Source organism: Mobula birostris, chromosome 1 (assembly GCF_030028105.1).
Source record: "Mobula birostris isolate sMobBir1 chromosome 1, sMobBir1.hap1, whole genome shotgun sequence".
Lineage (NCBI taxonomy): Eukaryota > Metazoa > Chordata > Chondrichthyes > Myliobatiformes > Myliobatidae > Mobula > Mobula birostris.
Window position 1 is genome coordinate 58450547 of NC_092370.1, and position 13804 is coordinate 58464350.

Below are 13804 nucleotides of genomic sequence, written 5' to 3' on the forward strand. Positions count from 1 at the left end.
AAGTAGCTTTTTACGTCACATTTCATCGTCTTGAATACTTCAATCAATTCTCCTGCTTCTTATTTAAATATGATCTCTGTTCACTGATCACAATTATCTAGAAAACATTTGTATTGTTAGTTTCTACAAACTTCTACATCAGTAAACACACAAGCATATGAATTTGGAACTGGAGTAAACGATTCAGCCCTTTGAGACCATTTCATAATTCAAGATCATAGCTAATCTGACTGATATCTTAATTCTGCATTCCCATCAACACCTGATGGTAATTCAACCTCTTGCCTCTTAAGAATGTAATAACTTCTACCTTAAAAATATTCATAGAATTTTTTTTTGTAATATAATTTTTATTGAATTTTCAAAAAGAATACATGAAAAGATAGAATCTACCCTCCCCCCTCTCCCCCCCCCCATATATAGTCCTACCTAAAAAGAAAGAAAGAGAAAAAAAAAGAAAAGAACGGCCTGGGTGTTGGAAGGTTTCCACATGCTCCATGGGATTCAAAATAAATTTAGTATAATTATTCATTACTTTCCCCAAGTGACCGAAGTCTTTATCGGAGCACTCAAATATGCCATCCTATCTTTTGTAAATAAGGGCGCCAAATATTTAAAAATGTTACATATTTATCTCTTAAATTATAAGTAATTTTTTCGAGTGGAATAGAACTAGCCATTTCATTATTCCAATGATCCATACTTAAATACGAATCAAATTTCCAAGTAACTGCTACAGTCTTCTTAGCTACTGCCAATGCAATTTTTATAAATTCTTTCTGATATTTATTCAATTTAAGTTTCGGTTTTATCCCTTCAATATCACCTAATAAAAATAATACAGGGTTATGTGGAAGTTGAGTTCCAGTAATTTGTTCCAATAAGATTCTTAAATTTATCCAAAAGGGTTGAATTTTAAAACAAGACCAAGTAGAATGTAAAAAAGTACCAATTTCTTGATTACACCGAAAACATTTATCAGATAGATTTGAACTTAATCTATTTATTTTTTGCGGTGTAATATATAATTGGTGTAAAAAATTATATTGTACTAATCTAAGTCGAACATTTATTGTATTTGTCATACTGTCAAGACAAAGTCTTGACCAATTTGTTTCATCAATATTAATATTCAGATCTGTTTCCCATTTTTGATTTGACTTATGGGTTCCTTGTTTAATTGTCTGTTCTTGAATCAAATTATACATACAAGAAATAAATTTTTTAATTTTCCCTTTTTGAATTAAAATTTCAATTTCATTAGGTTTTGGCAAAAACATTGTTTGACCCAGCTTACCTTTTAAGTAAGCCCTTAATTGAAAGTAACAAAAGAAAGTATTATTAGATATTTTATATTTATCCTTTAATTGTTCAAATGACATCAATATACCTCGTTCAAAACAATCTCCTATAAATTTAATCCCTTTTTGGTACCAATTATATAAAAGTTGATTGTCCATTTTAAAAGGAATAAGTCTGTTTTGGAACGAAGGTCTCCTTGCTAATAGAGATTTCTGTGTTTCATTATCAACATTTATCTTATTCCATAGATCAATCAAATGTGTTAATATAGGAGATTCTTTCTTTTCCCGTATGGATTTAGATTCCCATTTATATATAAAATCTTCAGGTCTATTTTCTCCTATCTTGTCTAGTTCTATTTTAATCCATGCTGGTTTTCGATCATCGAAGAAAGATGCAATAAATCTAAGTTGATTTGCTTTATAATAGTTTTTAAAGTTTGGAAGTTGTAACCCTCCTAACCCAAATTTACATGTCAATTTTTCCAATGATATTCTTGACATTTTACCTTTCCAAAGAAATTTTCTCACACATTTATTTAACTCTTGAAAAAATTTCTGTGGCAATTGTATTGGTAATGTTTGAAACAAATACTGTAATCTAGGAAATATATTCATTTTTACAACATTGACTCTACTTACTAATGTTATTGGTAATATCATCCATTTGTCAAGATCCTCTTGAATTTTTTTCAATAGTGGTAAATAATTAAATTTATATAAATTCTTTACATCATTATCAAGTCTTATACCTAAACACTTTATACCATTTACCGGCCATCTAAATTGGGTTACTAATCGACATTGACTATAGTCTCCTTTAGTAAGAGGTAAAATTTCACTTTTATCCCAATTTATTTTGTAACCTGATACCTTCCCATATTCATCCAATCTAGAAGATAATTTATGTAACGGATGTTGTGGGTTTGTTAAATAGATCAAAACATCATCGGCAAAAAGATTAATTTTATATTCCTCCTGATTAACTCTAAAACCCATAATACCTGGATCAATTCTAATTAGTTCTGCTAATGGCTCTATCGCCAATACAAATAAAGCAGGTGATAGCGGACAACCTTGTCCAGTTGACCTTTTTAACTGGAATGGTGTTGAAATTTGAGAGTTTGTCACTACTTTAGCTTTAGGGTTAGAATTTAAAGTTTTAATCCAATTTATAAAAGATGTTCCTAACCCATATTTTTCTAGTACTTTAAATAAAAAATCCCATTCTATCTATCAAATGCTTTTTCTGCATCCAAAGCTACTACTATACTCTTCTCATCCCTTTTTTGTGCCAAATGAATTAAACTGAGTAGCCGGGTTACATTATCTGCCAATTGTCTATTTTTAATAAATCCTGTTTGATCCATATGTATTAATTTTGGTAGATATTTAGATAATCTATTCGATAAAATTTTTGCTATTATTTTATAATCCGTATTCAATAAAGAAATAGGCCTGTATGATGCTGGTTTCATAGGATCTCTGTCTTTTTTTGGCAATACTATTACAATCGCTGTTGAAAAAGATTCTGGAAGTTTATGTATTTTTTCTGCTTGACATATTAGTTCCATAAAAAGAGGAAATAATAAATCTTTAAATTTTTTATAAAATTCAGGTGGAAAACCATCTTTTCCTGGAGATTTATTACTTTGGAGTGATCCTAAAGCTTCTTCAACTTCTTTTAATGTAAAAGGCATATCTAATCCCTTCTGTTCTTCCCAATTCAATTTTGGAAGAGAAACTTGTGATAAAAACCTTTCTATCTCATCATTAACATCATTTTGGGATTCTGATTGATATAATTCAGAATAGAAATTTTTAAAGGTTTCATTTATTTCAAGAAGTTTATAAGATATTTTATTTGCCCTTATTCTAATTGCATTTATTGTTTTGGAAGCTTGTTCTGTTTTCAACTGCCAGGCAAGAATTTTATGTGCTCTCTCACCTAACTCATAATACCTTTGTTTAGTTCTTATAATTGCTTTTTCCGTTCTATATGTCTGAAGCGTATTATATTGTAACTTCTTATTGACAAGTTGTTTTCGTTTTTCTTCTGACATATATCTTTGAGATTCTTTTTCTATTTTTGTAATCTCTTTTTCCAATTGATCTAGTTCTGCCATATATTCTTTCTTAATTTTAGACGTATAACTTATTATCTGGCCCCTAAAATATGCTTTCATCGCATCCCATAATATAAATTTATCATCCACTGAATGAAAATTTGTATCCAAAAAAAATTGAATCTGCTTTTTCATAAAATCACAAAAATCTTGACGTTTTAATAATGTTGAATTAAATCTCCATCTATAAGCCACTTCTTCCTTATCAGCCATTATTATTGTCATTAATAAAGGGGAATGATCTGATAATATTCTTGCTTTATATTCCATATTTTTCACTCTGTGTTGAATATGCATTGATAATAGAAACAAATCTATCCTTGAAAAAGTTTTATGTCTATGGGAGTAGAACGAATAGTCTCTTTCTTTAGGATTGATTCTTCTCCATATATCAATCAGATTTAAATCCTTCATCAATGATAAAGTTAAATTTACTACCTTCGATTTTATAACAGCCTTGGTTGATCTATCTAAGACTGGGTCTAAGCAAAAATTAAAGTCTCCTCCAATTAATATTTTTTCATGTGCATCTGCCAAATTCAGAAAAGCTTCTTGTATGAATTTTGCATCATTTTCATTTGGTGCATAAATATTCATAAAAGTCCATAATTCAGAAAAAAGTTGACAATGTATAATGACATATCTCCCCGCAGAATCAGTTATTACATTTTGTATTCTAATTGGTAACGTTTTATTGATCAAAATTGCTACTCCCCTCGCTTTTGATTTAAGTGAAGCCGCAACAACACTACCCACTCAATCTCTCTTTAGTTTCTGATGTTCTGTTTCCGTTAGGTGCGTTTCCTGTAAAAAAGCTAAATCTATCTTCATTTTTTTAATATGTGTTAAGATTCTTTTTCTTTTCACTGGTCCATTAAGCCTGTTAACATTAAAACTCAAACAATTCAATAAATTAGTCATTATTCTTAACAAAGTTACTCCAATCTAAAACATTATTTATCTTCTCAACTCTCATAGTTCCTTGGGGAATCTCTTTAAACTTCGCCATGTTGCTATGTGTCTCCCTCCCAACCTTCCAGGCAGAAAGAAAAAAGACAGAAAAAATACAAAAAAAGAAAAAACAAAATACCCCCCCCCACTAATGTTGTGAATGAAAGGATACACAACACTACCCCCCTCCATTTTACGGGTCGTGGCAAAAGCCACGCTTGCACACATGACTAGCGTAGCAATCGATCAGTGCTTCTTCCAGCTCCCCCGCAACAAAAAAACATTATATATACATATATATAGAGAGAGAGAGAGAGAGAGACAAAATTAGTATTACTATTCCCAACTAATACTCCTCCAGTTTTAACCTTTCTTACCCCCCTCGTATAATTAATAATATATTTATACATTCATCCAGCTTCAAAAAACCAACAAGTCCATTCTTTAATCCAATCTTCATCTTCAATCTATCTCGCTCTCCTGGGTTTGTTCTTGTATCTGGTGAATATTCAGAGAATCTCGCACAAACTGCTCTGCTTTTTGGTAGTCATCAAAAAATCTTTTTTCTCCACCAGGCAAAAAAATCTTCAAGGTTGCAGAATAACGCAGTGTAAATTGATAACCATGATCCCATAGGGTTTTTTTCACTGGATTAAATTTCTTCCTTCTCTTCAAAAGTTCGTAACTTATATCAGGGTAGAAAAAAACTTTGTTCCCTTTAATTATCAATGGCCCTTTTCTATCTTTGGCAGCTCGAGCAGCTGCCTGTAGAATCCTTTCCTTGTCTTGAAATCTTAAGAATTTTATTAAAATCGATCGTGGATATTGGTCATCTTTTGGTTTTGGTCTTAAAGCTCTATGTGCCCGCTCAATTTCAATTGATCGAACCTCCTTTACCATTTGCAAAACATCCGGGATCCATCTTTGAAAAAATTCTATTGGTTTATCTCCCTCCATACCTTCTTTAAGACCAACAATTTTAATATTATTACGTCTACTAAAATTTTCCAACATGTCCACTTTCTCCAAGAGTCGGTTTCTTTCCGAATTCCAGACAAGCAGATCATTTTCTGTTTTTTCCACTCTATCATTCATATGCCCCATTGCTCTTTCCATCTTCTGAAGCTTCTTATCCATTTTGTCCTGTCTTGCCATAACTTTACATCTTCGTATCTCTAAGCTCTTCTCTTACTTTTCTTAATTCAGCCGTTAATTGCAATATAGCCTCTCTCATGTCTCTATCATCTCCTTTACTTCCATTCGCTTCCAATTCTTCCTCCTCTTCTTCATCATCTGTGTTCTCTGCAGAATCCAATTCTGACTCTGACTCATTTTCGATTGCAGTGGCTGTCGGTTCTTGTAGTTTGCGTTGTGTCGATTTGCGCATGCACTCTTCTTTGCGCATGCGCATTTCCGGTGTCTTCTTCGAAGAAACCGTTACCACCACCATTGCTCCCTGTTCTACCGAAGGAGATCCAACCTGAGTCCGAAGCTCCATCGTTGCAGTAGGCCCTTTTTTCTTCCCGTCTCGCGGCTGCTTCGCAACAGCAGACTTCTTTTGTTGTGGTTTAGGAGGCATATCGTAAAGTAGTCTTACAAAGTTTGTAAATAGCTTTCAGAAAATATTTACTAACTTTGTTTTGTTTAAACGGTACTTTACTGATTTGTTGCGGGAGAGCTGGATTTACATGTCTCAATCCCACGTCATCACGTGACGCCCCCCATTCATAGAATATTTGATTAACTAACCAGCTAATGGACTCAAACAAGATAAAGATACATTAGCCGAGTCAGCTCTGTGGTCCTCCTCATAAGCATTTGGGAACATGTTGAAAATGGAAGAGCTGACCTGTTAATAACTCAAACAACAGATTGCACGGACTCAGAACAGACAAACTAGAGTAGGCAGCACAAAGTACATATACAAGAATGTGCGTTCTTCAAAATTTCTAATATTGGCTCCTGACTGAAAGAAGTCTTGTGTCAGCTGGTCACATTCAGGCATGGAACCCCCCTTATAATTAGCTTGCACAGCACTTTCACAGTTGCTCCATATTGTACATCTTCCAAGAGGTACAGGCACAGAACGTACTAAGAACTTCATATAGTAGGCTTCAAACAGCACCAGCACTAGCAAGAAAGATTAGTGAGAGAACTGATATAACCATGTAACAATTACAGCACGGAAACAGGCCATCTCAGCCCTTCTAGTCCGTGCCAAACTCTTACTCTCACCTAGTCCCACCGACCTGCACTCGGCCCATAACCCTCCATTCCTTTCCTGTCCATATATCTATCCAACTTAACTTTAAATGACAAAATCGAACCTGCCTCAACCACTTCTGCTGGAAGTTCGTTCCACACAGCTACCACTCTCTGAGTAAAAAAGTTCCCTCTCATGTTACCCCTAAACTTTTGCCCTTTAACTCTCAACTCATGTCCTCTTGTTTGAATCTCCCCCACTCTCAATGGAAAAACCCTATCCACGTCAACTCTATCTATCTATCCCCCTCATAATTGTAAATACCTCTATCAAGTCCCCCCTCAACCTTCTACGCTCCAAAGAATAAAGACCTAACTTGTTCAACCTTTCTCTGTAACTTGGAGATGAAACCCAGGCAACATTTTAGTAAATCTCCTCTGTACTCTCTCAATTTTATTGACATCTTTCCTATAATTCAGTGACCAGAACTGTACACAATACTCCAGATTTGGCCTCACCAATGCCTTATACAATTTCAACATAACATCCCAACTTCTATACTCAATGCTCTGATTTATAAAGGCCAGCATACCAAAAGCTTTCTTCATGTGTAAGAAAAAACTACTTAACTATCCCATTATCAATCTACTTTCTGGAGATACATCTGAATTATTACTTCAGAGCTCTTGGGACAAAGTCCACAGTGAGGATACGCTTCATTATGATGTGCAACTCTACTGTTGTTCCAAATAGATGAAATTCAGAACAGGTCCAGCAGTTGAAGAACTGGATACCTATGAGGCAGGAAAGCCATCAGCTATCCAAATTCAAGGTTTGTTAAATCCCTCAACTACCATTAAGGTAAAATGACAGAATCAGCTTGGCTCAATTAGAAACAACAGAAGGGATCTTTAAAAGTGTGGTGACAACACTGGACTGCATTCATACTAAATGGTGATACAATCAAGATACAACCAAGTTCTGCAGTATGTTCACATTGAGAAACAAATAGTAATAGCCAATTTAAAAAGCAAATACTGCAGATGGAAAAAAACTCCCTGAACATCCACAGCTTCAGAATCAGGTTTGATATCACTGGCATATGTCATGAAATTTGTTGCTTTGCTGCAGCAGTACACTGCAATACATAATAATAAAAACTATAAATTATATGAAGTATATATAAAAAATAAGTAGTGCAAAAAGAGTGGGGGAAAATACTGAGTAAATGTTCATGGGTGCATAATCCATTCAGAAATCTGATAGTGGAGGGTTAGAAACCATTCCCGAAATGTTGAGTACGTGTCTTCTGGCTCCTGTGCCTCCTCCTCGATGGTAGCAATGAGAAGAGGGCACACATCATGGGTTGATGGGAGTCCTTAAATGATGGATGCCGCCTTTTTAAGGTGTCCTGGATGCTGGAGGAGCTAGTGCCAATAATGGAGATGGCTGAGTTTACAATTTTCTGCAGCTCTTTCCAATCCTGTGCAGTGGGCCCTCCATAATAGATGGTAATGCTACTAGTTAGAATACTCTCTATTGTACATTTGTAGAAATTTGATGACTTTGGTGACTTACCAATTCTCTTCAAACTCCTACTGAAATATAGTTGCTGTTATGCATCCTTTGCAATTGTATCAATATGTTGGAACCAGGATAGATCCTCAGAGATGTTGACACACAGGAACTCGAAACTGCTCACCATTTCTACTTCAATGAGGACTGGTGTGTGTTCCCTCAACTTCCTCTTCATGAAGTCCACAATCAATTCCTTGGTCCGCTGACACTGAGTGCAAGGTTTCTGCTGTGACACCACTCAAGCAGCTGATCTATCTCACTCCTTTATGCCTCCTCATCACCATCTGAAATTCTGCCAACAACAGTGACATCGGCAAATTTATAGATGGCACTTGAGCCGTACCTAGCCATACAGTCACGGCTTCACCAAAAACAGAATCCAACGCGAAAATAAAAGACAAGCCTGAAGCATTTGCTGCTGTCTTTAACCAGGAATATCAAATGAATGTTCCACGTGGCCTCCTCCTTATGATGTAACATCTACCTTCAAAACCGTGCAGCACAAAACAGGCCCGGCCCTCATCTACACACCTGGGTTAATATAGTGTCTGATTAACTTCTGAGCAACCTTTTAAAATCACTATAGTCACATCAAAAACCTCAATCTCACTGTGTAATATTAATAAACAGAATAACTGCTTGCTCTTCATAGCTTGCAATATGTGCATAAAAAGATATACTGCAGTAAAGTTGAAAACAAAGAAAGCGCTCTCTTAATGTTCATATTTCCACAATAAACTATGAATTTGGAGGAAGCCATCTGGAAGCATTTGAATGCTCTTTATCCCTAACAAGTAGGAAGCAGTGAAATACAGAGAGATCCATTGTAGTTTGGTAACAACAGTGTGCAAATATATAATAGCCTCTTCCAGTAAAATACATTTTATCTGTAAAATTAACCATGTTACATTTAAACTCTTACAATGAGAAACAAACTTCATTTCTTAAAATTGTTTACCAACTCATTTACAGGCTGAAATGACACAACACAAAGACTTCAGTAACTACAAATTCCTTCTACAACAGCTATACAGTACTGCACTGTCATGGTTAGAATGTGCAGACTAGTCCTCTATTCTTTAATTCCACAAACCAACTTACAAACTCTTTACAAGCAATGACATTTTTCACTGAAACACAATTTGTAAGATGTAATAATATAAATCACATTGGTATACATTTAAAATTACACCAGATAATATTTTTCTACCTGTCCAGACATAACAAGTTTTCCACCATGTAATTGATCTTTAATGTACTATTTGCATATTCAGCAAAAGGTTTTCAACAGTTAAGACATCAGTAACTGTACAAATGCTGCCAACATATCATTGTCATCAAATTTAATGCAGTTAATGAATAGATTATGTGGATAGTTCTCATTCTTAATTCTCCCAAAAACCACTTGCCTCATTATTCTCCAACAAATTAAATTCCATTCCTCTTTTCTTTATTGTACAAACTTTGTACAACAAAAATGCATCAAATTCCAATTTGGAAAGTTATATAAATTCTTTGACAGGTACCATCAACATGAAGACACTTTAAAGTTTGTTTTAAGCAAATCACTACTTATACTTTCACCAATTTGTGCATAAAAACCCTAACACACTAATAATGAACTGACCTACAGGCATAGTACAAAAATATTTATCAATAAACAGTCAAAATATGACTACAAGAAATTTGACACTTTCAATACGAATTCTCAAGATAATTAAAAGCAATGTACAATAACAATTACTATTGCATTCTGAGTATGGCAAGTTGACAATTTGCAATATTAAACTTAGTTGTCATATAATCAGAGTACATTTATTACATTAGGCTAGGCAACATATAGGTACTTAACTCAAATTCAACTGATTGAGTTGTGAACAAGATCTAAAAATTATATTTTTAATCATTTTCACCATTTAGATTGCCTTCATTTTTCTCTTTGCAAGTTTGGAAAACAATTACAAACAAATATTTTGACTCGGATGCAACATGCTAAGCAAAAATTGGCAGCGTGATGATATTTTGGCTTGTATTTCCCTATCCCAAAATCACTAATAATAAATGTGATCAAATTTGCTGGGAAAAATCTCTAACACAAATTAGAATACTAAACCAATAAAACTATTAAATGGTAGAATGATCTTTGACTGTACTTAAGTCTGAGCATAATATCCAACATATTTGGTACTCACCCCACTGCAGAGGAGCTAACTGTAAATGTTCCTGAACTAGTTGATTAAGAACACCTTCCACACTTGCTTCTCCTTCACGCTTAAGAGAAGAGTAGGAAAAGTTAAGGAAATCAGGCTTTGTAATCTTGCAGTTTCTAAAGTGGAATATTAACTGTTTGTAAATTTAGGGACATCAAGTAATGCAGCACAGAAGCAGGCCCTTTGACCCAACTTGCCCAGGTACCCACCTAAGATAGATACAAATGCTCAAATTTGGCCCATATCGCTCTAGGCCTTTCCTATCCATTTTCTTATCTAAGTGCTTTTCACTTGAACCTGCCTCTGTTACTTTTATTCCATATATGCCCGCCCTCTGACTTCCCTTTTAAATCATCCTCTCTTACACTTATGCCCTCAAGTTTTTGCTTCTCCTTCCTTGGGAAAAAGGCTTGTGTGCATTTAAGTTTCAAAGTAAATTTATTATCAAAGTACATCTATGTGACCTTGAAATTCATTTCTTGCAGGCATTTAAAGGATTTTATGACACAAAAGACCACAGCCAATCTATGTTGGCAGCAACAACTCTAGCTCTATCATGCTGAACGCTGATGCTCCCCCCCAGGGCTGAGCCCTCAGCTGTTCACTCTGATGATGCATGACTGTACTGCTAGATTGAGTTTAAACTGAATCATCAAGTTCATTGATGACACAACTGAGGCATTAACAAGGATGACAAGAGAGTGCACAGAGGTAGAGCAGCTTGTAGACTGCTGCTGGCACAACAACTTGAGTTTCAACATGGACAAGACTAAAGAGATTATTGTGGATTTTAGGAAGTTGAAGGTTGACCATTCCTCAAAGCACGTAAATGGCTCCTCTGTGCAGAGAGTTAGGAACACCAAGTTTTTGGGAATGCACATAATGGACGATCTCATCTGGTCCCTCAACACTACCACTTCAGTCAAAGTAGTACAGCAGTGTCTCAATTTCCTGAGGAGATTGAAGTAAGCAAAGCTCCACTTCCACCCATAATAAAAACAATATTTTACAGGAGCACCATTGATAACATCCTGATATATGGGAATTGCAAGGCATCTGACCAAAAGACTCTACATAGGATTGTAAGGACGACTGAGTGGATCATCAGGGTCTCTCTTCAAAGTTCAAAGTAAATTTATTACCAAAGTACAATCATCACATACAACCCTGAAATTCATTCTCTTGAGGGCATTCTCAGTAGATGCAAGAAACACAAAAGAATTAAAGACCTATCTAACATAACAGAAAAACATCCAGTGTACAAAAGATAACAAGCTGTGCAAATACAAAAGGAAAGAGGAAAAAATGATAATAATAAATAAACAAATAAATAAATAAGTGATAAATATGGAGAATATAACACGAAGAGCCCACAGATTGTAGGAACAATTTAGTGACAGGGTGAATGAAGTTGGGTGAGGATATCCCTCTGCTTCTAGAGCCTAATGGCTTCCACTCATTCAAGATATTTATCAGGAGCACTGCGTACACGGGGCCTTTAGCATTTTCAAGGATCTTTTTCAACCATCCCATAATTTTTTTGACCCCCCCCTCCCCCCCACTATGAGGCAGGAGGTACCATAGTTTTAGGACAAGGAGAATCAGATTGGGAAACAGCTTCTTCCCCGAAGCCATGAGACTACTGAACTAGGTCTCATCACTTATGAAGCGCTAGTAACGTTAAACTGTTTATTTTTTGACTTCTCTCATAAATGCACTTTACGCTAAACATTAAATCTTCTGGAATATATTTAATTATTTGTTAATTTATTTGTGGTAATATTGCTTTATATGTTGTGTGTGAGTTACTGTGCCATGCACCTTCATCAAAAAGAGCATTGTTTCGTTTGACAGTACACAAGTATATGGTTGCAGGGCAATAAATTTGAACTTGAATTTGATAAACAGACTAAGACCGACAAACTAATGTGCCAAAGAAGACAAACTGTGCAAAAAATATACTGTGAACACGAGTTGTAAAGAGTTCTTTAAAGTGAGTCTGTAGGTCATAGGTCACCTTATCTATAACCTCCATGATTTGATACATCTCTAATGGGTCACCCTTCACTGTCTTAAACGCCAAGGAATAAAATCCTAGCGTGTCTGTCCACTCCCTATAACAGCAGTCCCCAACCATCGGCCCACGGACCGGTACCGGGCCACAAAGCGTGTACTACTGGGCCATGAGGAAACGATATGAGTCAGCTGCACCCTTCCTTATTCCCTGTCACGCACTGTTGAACTTGAACATAGGGTTGCCAACTGTCCCGTATTTGCCAGGACATCCCGTATATTGGGCTAAATTGGTTTGTCCCATATGGGACCGCCCTGGTCCCGTATTTCCCCCACTAAGGTAGAGCATTCCTATGAAACCTTTCTTGCCAAAATGGCGTAAAGCAAAGAAGCAATTACCATTAATTTATATGGGAAAAATTTTTGAGCATTCCCAGACCCAAAACATAACGTACTAAATCATACCAAATACCATATAAAACCTAAAAAACACTAACATATAGTAAAAGCAGGAATGATATGATAAATACACAGCCTATATAAAGTAGAAATAATGTATGTACAGTGTAGTTGGGAAGATTAAGCCGAAACCGATTCGTGGAAAAAAAATCAGCACGTACGCTCATGTGCATGTCAATGTGCGCACGTCACGCATGCGCACACAGGTGCCCACACAAGGCTTCATGGTCATGGTAGTCTTTCTCGGGGTAAACCCAAGTGTCCCGTATTTGACTGCTACTTTTGTCCCTTATTTGGGAGTGAGAAAGTTGGCAACCCTAACCGTAAAGACATGTTGAGGTGAGTTTAACCCTACTTGAACACCCTCCCCACCCCCCGCCCCCCCCGGTCGTCCGGTCCGCAAGAATATTTTCAGTAGTAAACCGGGCCGTGGTGCAAAAAGGGTTGGGGGCTCCTGCCCTATAATTCAGCCCTCAATTCTAGGCAACATTCTCATAAATCTTCTTTGCACTCTTTCTAGCTTAATGGTATTCTTCCAATAACAAGGTTAAAATCGTACACAATACTGCATGCTTGGTACACAAACTGCATGTTTGGCCTCACCAACATCTTGTACAGCTACAACTATCTCCAGCTCATGTCCTCAATGCCCCAATGATGAAGGTCATCATGCCAAAAAAGTCTTGCTTACCACCATATTTATGACGCCATTTTCATTGAACTATGAACCTGTACTCCTGGGTCTCTTTGACCCCAGCAATCTCCAAAATATTACTATTCACGCTCCAATGAAGGTTCAACTTTTCAAAATGAAACACTGCACTTATCTGGATTGAATGCCATTTGACAAGCTTCAGTCTACTGACCTAACTGGTCAAGGTCCCGATGTAGTTTTTGATAGTTTTCTTCACCGTGGTATTATCATCCACATTATCAATCATGCCTGTGTAGTCTCATCCAAAT

At 35.8% G+C, this 13804-nt stretch overlaps 1 protein-coding gene across 10 annotated transcripts in view; it reads right to left on the reverse strand.

The window, feature by feature from the left end:
- Nucleotides 1-13804, reverse strand: part of trappc9 (trafficking protein particle complex subunit 9) — a 711836-nt gene that overhangs the window by 283275 nt on the left and 414757 nt on the right. For all 10 annotated transcript variants that reach the window (XM_072255618.1, XM_072255596.1, XM_072255577.1 and 7 more), the window contains one exon: nucleotides 10352-10442. In XM_072255618.1, the coding sequence (XP_072111719.1) occupies nucleotides 10352-10442 (91 nt within the window). The remainder of the gene's footprint in view (nucleotides 1-10351; nucleotides 10443-13804) is intronic.